The sequence below is a fragment of the Leptonychotes weddellii genome, chromosome 1 (assembly GCF_054177405.1).
Source record: "Leptonychotes weddellii isolate Sample4059 chromosome 1, ASM5417740v2, whole genome shotgun sequence".
Lineage (NCBI taxonomy): Eukaryota > Metazoa > Chordata > Mammalia > Carnivora > Phocidae > Leptonychotes > Leptonychotes weddellii.
In genome coordinates this window covers 108,768,691-108,781,215 of record NC_138369.1, presented here as the reverse complement: position 1 = coordinate 108,781,215, position 12,525 = coordinate 108,768,691, and the positions used below count along the sequence as shown (strand labels likewise).

The following is a 12,525-nucleotide window of genomic DNA, read 5'->3' as shown; positions in this document are numbered from 1 at the left end:
GCTCATGACATAATGTGCCCTCCTTAATGCCCCTCCCCCAGTTACCCCATTCCCCCACCTCCCTCCCCGCTCCAGCAACCCTCAGTTTGTTTCCTATGATAAGGGTCTCTTATGGTTTGTCTCCCTCTCTGATTTCGTCTCGTTTTATTTTTCCCTCTCTGGGGATCACAGTTATGTGGCATTTGTCTTCAGTGCTTCTGGGCATGACTCTCACACACAGGCTTGCTCCAGAGGGACGACCAGTATGAGGAGATAACCTCATAAACAGTAATTGCTCCTCTGCCGGCTTCATATATGCCAACGCTTTTATACACACAGAAATAAGCCAAACTACTCACACTTACGTAACTCTTGAACCTGGAAAAAACACAACGAAGACACATATAAATAAAATCAATATTTAGTGCTTTACTAAACACACCTAGCTCTTTCTGGGTAACTACGCAGTGATTTCTAACTAAAATCGCTGAGAACCAGAGAGGAGGATGGAAACAGGTACATCGTCTGCAGTATCTCTTCAACCCACCAACTTTGGTAAAGCATGTACGTGCTATAGTTGAGGGGACACTGGCAGTTATCTAAGACCTTCCACATTAAACAGGATGCCCAGCAAGGTTTGAGAAACAGGAGCTGAAGAACCAAGGCTGGGTCCTCAGCTGGCTCCAGCCCTATCTTACCAGGCTCAGCTGCCACAACCTGAGGATCCCACAGGGAGACAGAGGTCCCTGCTTGGAAAGAGCTAAGCATCTCAAGACACTGCTGACAGCCAAGAGGCCTCCTCCAAGCAGAAATACAGCACTGGGCACTGATGCTGAAGGCAAAATGGCAATGGATTAATTTGGTGTAACAATGAAAGTGACAGTAACAAGTCCTGTGATTTGCGTATCATTTTAATAGCTTATAAAGTGTTTGGCACAGAACTTAACTTGCGTAATATTCAGCAAAACCTCTAACATCTAACAAAGGCAATGTCATAGTCCTCGATTCAAGGTGAAATACTTTTAGGAGCAATTAAGTAATCCAACCTAAGGCCAGCGAAGTGCTTGTCAAGATTCATACCCAAGTACTCTGGAAATGCTGTGCCATTTATATCATATTTTATTGTACATCACCAGCCTAAATAGTAAAAAGGACCACATTTGAAGATCAAAAACCAAATCTAATCCTCCCCAATGTGCACGTAAGCACACTGGACAAGTGAGAATAGTTATATCCACAGAGTTTCAATCAGTAACATGGACCAAATTGAGTATTTCAGACTAAATGGAAACGCTATCTTATGGAACAGATATTTGTCAGAAGACAAATAGTTAAGTAGAGGTCTGAGGGTGTAATCTGTGCCAAACTGAGCTGCCTTTAATATATTAATAAAGATATCACTGCAGGAGTCTACAGGTGGGTAATGTTTGTTAGCTCAGACAGTCTCCATGGATCTATGCGCAACAGAGAGCCAACCACATCTCTTCACTCTAGCGTCTCAGACACACTCATGCCCATGGAAACATAGACAGATTATTCTAGATTGTATCTATGAATTTTATGTATTACATTTACAAATGCCTCACCAATCTGCCAATGGGCTCCATGGCACAAGGATTAAGAATTCGTGCTGACGATACTCAGATCCTATTTATCACAGAGCAAAATAACCATATTATCATGTAAGCCCAAGTTCATAAACCAGATGGATTTCAAAGAGTGTGCAGGAATGTAAAATCCACCTAACCTTGGTAAAGTTTTGTACCCAACAAGTTGAGCAAAGGTATTTTTCCAAGAAAAGCTGTTATATATGACACATGTGGGTTACTAATTTAGAAAAACAAATTGTGCAATAAAGTTAAATATAGTATTATGTGTATAATTTAATACTTACTGATCCAGAAGTCATTTCCACATGTGACACTGTCTCAATATTATTTTTTTAAAGATTTATTTATTTATTTGAGAGAGAGAAGTGGGGGAAGGGGCAGGGGGACAGGGGAGAGAAAATCTTAAGCAGACGCCGCGCTGAGTGCAGAGTCTGACACAGGGCTTGATCCCACGACCCTGAGATCATGAACTGAGCTGAAATCAAGAGTCAGGCACTTAACCGACTGAGCCACCCAGGCACCCCTGTCGCAGTATTATTTTTGTGAAAATCAACTATCGTTTTCCTATTGAATTAAAAGATAGCATTCTAGTCAAAAGAATGCTAAACACTAAGTACCACACTGTTTTGGTATTGCTTATGGAAACTTACTTATATTCTCACTTGGTCTCCTTTTTAAGGAACAATATGAACAGTAGAGGTGAATCACCTAATTGAGATCAGAAAAGAACTTCAGAGATCCTCAAACATCTTCCTTTTCCCTCCTTCCCCTACAAGATGAAAATGACATAGCCAGCCAGCCAAATTTCAATAAATGCCTGGTATGTGTTGGGCACCTTTCAAGGAACTGGAGATCCAGTGATGCACAGGACACAGAGGATCCCTGGACTTGTGAAACTTACATGCTAAAGGGAAGGAAGACCCACAATTATCAAGTAAACAAACAAGTGGGACACCCAAATAAATAATTTAAAAATATTCCTAATATGTAAGTGATGAATCACTGAATTCTACTCCTGAAACCAATATTACACTACATGTTAACTAACTAGAATTTATATAAACATTTGAAAAAACAATTCCTAAAATCACACAAGGAGTTGGACACAATGTTTCCTCCTGTTAATCCTGTGTTCTATTATGCCACAATGTCAGGATCTGAGAAACAAAGAAATCCAAGAGAAAAGGCAGAATAGGGAGATGAAGAAAAAGCTCAGAAAGAAGAAATTCACACAATGCTTTGAGGGAAGGAACGTCCCTGGTACATTTCTTTAATTCAGAATTGCCAACCCTGTCTGTAACTCATTCCTCAGGCAAAATAAGCCATAAAATGAAAAAGAAAGTTGCTGTGAATCTGTTGATATGGAATTAAAACAGAATGGACATATAAGTCCTCTACTCTTTTCCACAGAAGCCCCCAACCGCCATGCATATACTCTGTCCATTGTGGAAATTTTCCCAACTTCCTATAGAAAAATCTATTCTTCCAAAGGACTTAAAGTCTTGAAAGAGATTCCAATTCTCTTATTAGTGGCTACCAAATGGGTCTGATTCTCAGACTGTCAGGGCTCAGGGCAATCCCCTATGCTCCTTTCTGCTCATCATTTTCACAGTATTGAAGGTGGAACCCTGGTTTAATCCCAGGTTATAATTATTGAAGGGAAGTGGTTGGGGATAATATTTATAGCTCTCAGCTGGCCTGGCTGAGCAAAACGGGGAAAAGCATTCCATGGTTTCCACCTAACAGACCCCATTATTTCTTCACAGGGGCTCTGATTTCTGGCCAACTCTTGAAACAATCCCCACCAGAGAATGACCAACCAAAATTTAAATGCATTTTTCAACACATTTCTTGCCTCTCCCTGGTCAAGGGAAATGAAATATATACAATTTCAACAGGTACCGACCCACTAACGAATCCCCAAAACAATGAAATGAGGTAAAGTGTGTACTTGTGCTATAACAACAAAAACACTTACTTTGACTATTTGAAGTGTTTAAGTTACATCAGTTAACCTGAAAAAAAGAGTGTTTTCCCAAATGATAGAACATTAACTTGGATGTTTCACTTTTTCTTTTCATATGCTTAAATCTTTTGGTCTACATAAGGTTTTCCCGTACAGTTGAAAAATGTTTCATAAATTACTATGGAAGCATGGAAAATAAAACTCAAGGCATCTGCTTAAGAAATTTTTACATAGAAATTATTCATAAAGTTAATGATGAGGTTAAAAAAACTGAGGAACACCATGGCCAGTATACAGTGAAAGGAAAAATTTGCTTCATACTGTGCAATCTCAGTATGTATTTAGGAAGGCAAAGTCTGCCAAACTTTCATTGAAATTGTTCTAGCAGTCCTCATAATAGTATCTACCACTTCCTGAATGCCCACTGTGGACTACATACCTCACATAACATTTCTCTTAATCCTTACCTCTACCGTATCACGTAGGCATTCGCATATGTGCCGAAAATAATTTGTCAAAGTTACACAGAAAGTAGCCATGGTGAGATCTGGCGGAATTTGAAGGCAGGCCTCTTCAAGTAATATCCATATTCTTCCAGGCTATAGTACTCGCCCTTACCCCAGAGTTTCAACCCTAATCACATTCACAATTGTTTTTACCGAATGGAAATAATGCTGATGAGAGTGACAGGACTAAATGCTCTCTTATCTAAGTCTAGTTTCTTATAGTTGGAAAAAAAAAAAAAAAAAACAGCGTCTATTTTCTCTTAAGTTGAAAAAGTCAGGTTACTTCTTCCTCAGACCTCTCTCAGCCTCTCACCAAAAAGTAAAGCACAAAATACACACACACTGTAACACATAAAAACCTGCAATATCAGAGACTACACAGTTGAAATGACAAGACTCCATGGCTCTCCTATTCTACCCCAAATCCACACTCTCTTTAGGTTCATGGGTTCAGTCCTTCTCAACATCCCCCCTTCCAAAATAAAAATAAAAAAAAAATAAAAAAACCCCACAGATTGTGCAGAGCAGAGCTGTCTTTAACACTAGATGTTTACCTTTCTGTAAGATGATCTGTTCATTACTGACGTTTGTATTTGATCAATCTGATCAATTTATCTTTAAAGCACTTTCAGCTACTAAATTATGTCATGAATGCTATAATCAAGAATTTCTCCATTGACTCAGATTAGAGTTACTAATGTAACATCTTGAATCATTCACCCGCCTCCCTCTTCAGCTTTCTTCCAATCACGGACCATCTTGTATGTGAGCGGCTGGTATTTTAGCACTGGAAATGCACAAGCAGGCACAATCCACATTTGCACTGGCAGAAAGTAATGTAACATAAAGCAGATATATACATCAAGGCAGGCTCCAATGTGGACTCCGAAATCACATCACAGAGGGAAATAGGCCATGAGCTCAGAAATGCCTAGTCTGCAATCCTGCTTCTACTCGGGACCTCGGCTTCCTCACATGTGAAGTTAGAGAAGTAAAGCGAGCATTTAGCACAGTGCACACCATACACAGTAGTTACCACCACCATCACCAGCCTCACCACCACAGGCGGGCCCGTAATAAAGAATTGGGACTAGTCACCATCTTCCCCTCACCCTCTCTTTTATAAAAGCTTTACTGAGATATAATTTACATACCATAAAATCTATCTTTTTAAAGTATCTCATTCAGTGGTTTCTAGTATATTCACAGAATTGAATGACCAGCACCACGGTTTTAAGTTCCAGAACAGTTTCATCACCCCCAAGGAAGTACCATACCCATTAGCAGTCACTCCCTAATACTCACTCCCCCAGCCCCTGGCAACAACTAATCTATTTTCAGTGTCTGTGGATTTGCCCCTGCCTGACATTATAAATGGGATGATACTGTGTCTGGCCTCCTTCACTTAGCATAGTATTTTCCAGGTTCATCCACATTTGAGCATTAATCAGTACTTCCTTCTTATGGCTGAATAATATTCCACTGTATGCATATGTCACATCATGTTTATTCATTCATAAAGCCGATGGACATTCGGGTTGTTTCCATTTGAGGGCTATAATGAATAATCCGGTTATGAACACCTCAGAGTTTTTGTGCTTTAACATATGTTTTCCTTCCTCCTGACTATACCCTAGGAGTGGAATAGCTAAGTCATGTGGTAACTCTGTTAAACTATTTGAGCAAATGCTTTGTTTTCCAAAGCAGCTGTACCATTTTATATCACCACATGCAGTATATAACAGTTCCAATTTTTCCACATCCTTGCCAACACTTGTTATTATCGATTTTTTTAAACTACAGCCATCCTAGCATGTGTTAAGTATACTTCATTGTGGTTTTGATTTGCATTTTCCTGATGGTTAACAATGTTCAGCATCTTTTCATGTGCTAACTGGCAATTTATACAACTTCTTTGTAGAAATGTCTCTTCTGATCCTTTGCCCATTTTTAAAATGGGTTGTCTTTCCATTCTTGAGTTTTAAGATTTCTTTATATATTCTGGATACTAGTCCCTTCTGAACTGTATGACCTGCACATATTTTCTCCCATTCTTTCAATTCCCTTTTCACTTTGTTGATGGTGTCAAAAAGTTTTGATTGAAGCACATAAAATTTTAATTTGGATGACATTAAATTGACCTATTTTTTTTCTTTTGCTGCTCATGCCTTTAGTGTCACATCTAAGAGTCAATTGCCTAATCCAAGGTTATGAAATTTTACTTCTAGTTATACAGTTTTAGCTCTTACCCTATGTCTATACCCCATTTTGAGTTAATTTTTGTATATTCATATGGAGTAGAGGTCCAACTTCATTTATTCTGCATTTGTATATCCTGTTGTCCCACACCATCTGCTGAAGAGACTAATTCTTTCCTCTTCTGCACTGTCTTGTCATTCCTCTCTCTTAAATCCACATTCAGAGAATTTCACTCTTGTTAGATACACATCCCTCTGATCTTACTACTTTTCCAACTATCAGGTATTTTGTTCTCCACTTGAACCTCCAAATCTTCAAAGCAAATCTATGCTATATTCACTTTATGTCAGCTTGGCCTGTCGCTTACATTTAAAAACATTTATCAAGTACCTACTATTATGCACCAGGCAGTATTCTAGATTCTCAAGATATAATACCAACGAGGCACTAAGCGTTCTTGAGGATGGTTATAAAATTGTATTGTACCTCATGCTGGAGATGGAAACAAAGCACCAAAGATGCTGAAAAAAACAGAACTACCATTTCTGTGTTGGAGGTTCTTGAAAGGGTCACACTGAGGGGGGCCATCTGAATGAGAAGAATGCACTGTTAGACAAAGAGCTCTAGAGTATTCCAAGAAGAGGGAAATAATGGGCACAAAAGTATGTAGTTGAGAAAAGGCCAGATATATCCAAGGGACAGAAGCTTAAGGTGGTAACAATGTAGGCCAACAGGAAAAGGTGACCCTTGAAAAGAGAGCAAAGTTAACTATTAAAAATCCATCCACCACACTAGAGAACTTGAACTCTGCTTTGATGCGACATACACCCAACTCTAGATCTGAACGAGGGAGTCACATATATTTGAGGGAAAGAACTGTGGGGATACAAAGCAGAATTGATATGCATAGGGACAGACTAGTGTTGGGCACTTCTCAAATACGTCCAGCTGGGAGGAGAATATGTGTGTGTGTGTGTGTGTGCGTGTGTGTGTGTGTGTGTGTGTGTGTGTGTGAGACTCTTCCCACAACTCCATGACAACACGTACTTTGCTTCTTAGATCTCTTGATGATAACAGGTCTCCTAAGACATTTTGCACTTGGTTCCACCCTCCTCGTTTCTTTGAAGGATACATGCCATGAGCTTTAAAAAGATGTTGTACAAGCATTCTACCAGTTTCTCAATTTTCTTCCATATTAATAATCCGTTTTACTCAGACACTTCACTGTCGGATATCATTAAAGAGAGTGCTACCACTGAAGGTCATTTAACTCTGGGCCCATCCTCCAATCCAGGAGCCCATCTAAATGAAGTTGAAGACATGCCTTACAGATGGCTTTTTTCTCTTTCTCCACTCAGAATCCAAATTATTCCATTTCTACTCTTCTTCCAATATCCTCTAGTATTTTCTGCCACAATTCTCAGTGAAGAAAGTGCTTCGCTATGTTTCCATCAACGGTCTTACAAAAGTGAGTTTACAGCTCTGCTATTAATCCTTCTACTTGGATTTTCTACAGAAGTTTTTATAGAATCAGACATATACGCCAGTATAAGCTTCTCTATTTTTCCTAGGACTCCCAATAAATGTTTTGCGATTAGTGCAACCCCAGCATCACCACCAGCAAGAAAAAGCCCACTGCAGCTTCTCTTCACTCGAATGCCCCAACTCTCTAACTGCTGCTATTCCTTAAATGCGCCGTTAGTATAAAAGGAGGTGCTATTTCTGCTCTCACAATTGTGAGAACTGTACTCGGTTCAATGGAATGAAACACTTCCTCAAAATGAGCAGGAGACATAATGACATTCTACATTTCTTGTTCTTTTCTGTTAACTGACTGGTGACGTGAACATGATCCATCATCACGTGTCCTGGCTGGAAGGGCCTGCTCTGCACCTTTCCTCCTCCCAGTGATTCTTATTTACAAAGACTTGTGTAAAACAAGTCATTTATTTGCAACACTGGGGAGACTGGCCAACATTTTGACTACTCAAAAAAAACAGGTCAAATTGGCTCACGTAAAAGTAAGGATGGAAAAAATGAAATTACAGTGGCTGCACTATGGCTCAGACAGTGAAGAAATGGCTAAGTTTTAACATCACAGGAGGATAAATCTTTGATTCCTGCCTGTACTTTAGCAATTTTCCGATGCAGCTGCCAATTTTTTTTTCACCCTAGCAAAATCATTAAAAACTGAAAATTATAGATTTTTAAACCACTTCAAAAGCGGACAGAGGGATGGAGAAAGAATAGAAAGGAAAAAACTCCAGAAGGATAATCCAAAAAATGTTAATGCAATGATTATCTTCTGTGGGCAGTAATATAATTTTTTCTCTATTCTGTCTTTTCTGATTTTTTTCTAAGGAGAATAGAATGCTCTTATAATCACAACAAAAGAACAAAATGGGCAGAGAGGAAAAAAAAAAAAAAAAAAAAAGCAAGCAATTAGGCACTTGGAAAGGAAGCTGTCCAGGGAGAGGGGCAGGGAGTGCTCATCCTGCACTGAGCACAGGACAAAATGAAAGTAACATACAGACATCCACATTCCAGGACCCTGAACACTGTAAATCTTGTCTAGTTTATCCTTTAACACTTTTTTTTAATCCTTCCAGCGTACCCCTGAAATTGCTTTTACTTTTTTAATTGCTATTGCTGTTTTCTTAAGAAAAAAGTCAAATTTCAGAGAATTTAAGTATAAACAGCCAAGTTCTCATATCATACTCAGCAATTCACAAAGCCCAAGTGCAGCCACAATACAGAGAAATGGGACTCCGATAATAAAGGGCCATCCCTATTTGCTTTAACAATGTCTCTTTTGGTATTTTTACCAATTAAGTCTACAAATCCTTTTTTTTTTTTCCCAGCAAACTGTGGTACAGATGGAAGGAAATCTCTATGGCACAACCAAGTGTGAACACACCTTGGCTGAAGACTGCCTGATAGCCCTCCTGTGCTTCTCTCCCTCTGGCTCTCTGGCAAGTCAAGAAGCAAGACTTGGGAAGGACCATGCGGCGCTACCAAAATGATGACAACTCTCACATTACCCTAACTCAATTAATCTTGGAATAAATTTTTGAAGCCTCAGCATATATTCTCTTGGAACAACAACAGTGCCCATAATGAGTGGAGAAACCTGCCCGGTGGTTTACCTGTGAGATATAACCTGGAGGCACATGGATGGGAGGAATGGATCCATTGGGTGACATCATGGGAACTTCAGCAGGTCCTATGAGAGACAAGAGTTAGATATTAACCGTTGAAGACATACACATTATTCAAAATAATTATTGGTATTTTTAAAATTAATGTATTATCAAAAATGAAGAGAATTACTTTGACTATTTTCTCTTCAATTAATTGGTACATCATGCCTAAGAGTTGAAATCATGGATGAAAAAGAATTCTCCAGCTGTATAAGCCAAGGGTAAAAAAAACCAAAACCAAAACAAACAAACAAAAAAACAAAACAACACAAAACTATGAGCATCTTGATAAATATTTAATGATTCCCAAAGCCTCAAGTTCCATAAACCAAGGCTGCTTGGTTAAGAGTCACCTAACAAAGTAGGGCAAAATGGTTGGGGTTTTTTTTGCCTTTAAAAGAATGTATTATTAATAAATGATTAAACAAATAAATGTTTAAATATGTCCATCTCCTCTGGTTTAAAAAGCTCCTATATACCTTGGGTTTATAATTTTCATTTTCACTTCAATTATCATTTTTAATAAGTTACTATAACATACCAATTATTTCAAACAGAAGAAACCTTTAAAATATTCCAAATGAATTTGGTATGCGTCTTATGTTATAAGGCAGGGGAAAAAATAGATAATAATTTTCAAACTAGGCATAATTAGGAAGACTCGTGTCAAATTTACCTGGATTATTTCAAAGTAAAGCATTCAATTAACAAGGTGTTAGTTTCAAAATATTAAGTTCAATAAATGTTAATCACATGTCTACAGCAAACAAAGAATAGCAAGGCAACACTCAGTTACCTAAGACATAGTTTGAGTTAATATTTAATTACAAAGAAACTGATCATCATAACATTAAAATCAACTCCTAACACCCTTCCAATGATCCTATGATTAAATGGTTTCCCTAGAAGTGCAAGAAGCTCACGGTCACTGGGTTTCAGTTTGGTACCTGGCTCCCCTAGTTAGCAACCCCTGCCCCAATGTCAATCCAAAGCTGTGTTTCTAGTCTGGGATGCGACTTCCTGGCTCCAAGTGCCTTGTGTTGTTTATTTGCTTTCTCCTAATGTGTGTTGTGCTGCCGGCCATTAAAATTGTTTGGCTGTAACAAAAACCAAGAAAAACACAACACTTTCCTTGGCAAAAGAAGACAGATCCCTCCACCCATAAAAACAACCCATAAAAACAACACGTATATTGCTGCATTTACATTGTCAGCATAAGGTACCTTTCACCTCAGAGTACAATTCAGTGTTCTAATACGTCGCAGGAGAGGACCAGTGCGGGGTATAGAGGGACAAGGATACTGGGTGCCTATCAGCAGGTCTTCAAGTACAGGGGAAAAAAAAAACAGGGGCAGGGCAGAAAAGATGCTAATATTCCTGTAAAACTCCATATGACCAGAGTTCACTCCAACTCCATGGACAATATACCAAGACAGCTAAACCGTCTGATAGGCTCTAACACGTACAAAACCACAGCAGTTGCTCACAGGCTCACACACTGGTAATCAATTAAAGCAGATGACAACAACAGCATGAGAGGGGGTAACTGCATGACCCCATTCCATTTTGAAGTAGGATTTAAACTGATACATCCACCAGCCACTGAAGGCACTTTCCAAATCATCTTCCAAATCCATCCTTCTCGTCAGCTTCAGCATTTTGGCCATAGCCATCAAGACATTAGGTATTTACTAAATATTTTTACTCGATTTGACCCACCTACCAAAAAAAAAAAAAAAAAAAAAATCACAGGCAAGTATATCAGCCTTAGCCTGAGCACTCTCTGTGAAACCCGAGGGTCAATGCACTCAGCTCTGTAAGCAAGCGTCAAAACCATGGCTTCTGCCTGGGTTTCAGCCCCTAGCTCACTATCCATGCTGGTTGTGTGACCTCAGACCATTCAGTTAGACTTTCTGAGCCTCGGTTCCCAATAGGCGCACATGAGAATAACAATTCTTACCTCTCCAAATTGGGTTTAACTTCAATAATCCATGCAAAGGTGCTTAGAGCACTGCACAGCACAATAATCGCTCATCAAAATGTTAATGATCTTTGCGATTTTTTTTCATTTTATTCATAACTTTTTGCTTTTTCTTGTTTGTTACAATTACATGGAGTACAATTTTTTTTTTTAATAGTTCATGTTCCTGTAACCCATAAAAACAACACGTATATTCTTTGGACAATATTGACCTAAGAGGCAAACCTTGCTCGTGGGATAAACGCAGTACAGACTATGAACAGAAATGCTACCATCTCCATAAAGTATTGCTTTTTAATCACCGAAATATATACCAGGCAAACAGTCTCTTAACCCCAGGCATGACCCCTAAAACTGTTAAAGTCATTTGTATAAAATGCTTTAAAGCATGTAGGACAAGTAAGTGATTTACAGCCAGAAAATGTTTTCTTCCTGGCCTTGATTTCAAATGTAGCCAAATGACTTTAACATGTTTGTTTCCCCTTCCTCTTGTCACTGTCATCAAACCCTATCAAAGGGAGTTGTGAAACTCAACTGTGCCTTGGAATCCTAAGTTCCTCTCCCTTCTGAAATAAACCACTGCACTCACAGGCATTTAGGAGTGCAAAAGCTAGCAAAATGAAATCCATTCACAATGGTGCTATGAGAAGTTACCCTTCCTCTAAATACTTCCCAATCAGTGAGTTTACTGCCTCTGCTCAACTGTTTGTGTTTGAGAATTTCCTGATCTTATTACAACCCTTCCCTAATTAAAACAAACTTCTCTTCCTAAACTTCTAGGGCTACTAGGTTTCTTTTGATTTTTTAATCAATACCCTTTAATCAACACACAAGACTTAAATGATAAGACTCTTAGAATATGGTGAAAATGCTCTCTTCGTGTTCAAACTAACACTGGATATATGAGGCGGGGAAGCCACATTATTTTCTCAAACAAGCCAACCTCCTCTCTGACTTTACTGGGAAATCATTGAACTATTAAACATTTTTGGGGGGAAAAAACCACCTTTAAACCTCTGAGGTATTTGGAACCCCCTTTAATTAAACACTCGTGTTACATATAGGTAGGTCTACACAGATGGAT

General features: G+C 38.8%; 1 protein-coding gene across 2 annotated transcripts in view; it reads right to left on the bottom strand.

Annotated features, from left to right (window-relative positions):
- Nucleotides 1-12,525, bottom strand: part of FNDC3B (fibronectin type III domain containing 3B) — a 326,828-nt gene that overhangs the window by 133,399 nt on the left and 180,904 nt on the right. For both annotated transcript variants that reach the window (XM_081829673.1, XM_081829674.1), the window contains exon 4: nt 9,407-9,483. In XM_081829673.1, the coding sequence (XP_081685799.1) occupies nt 9,407-9,483 (77 nt within the window). The remainder of the gene's footprint in view (nt 1-9,406; nt 9,484-12,525) is intronic.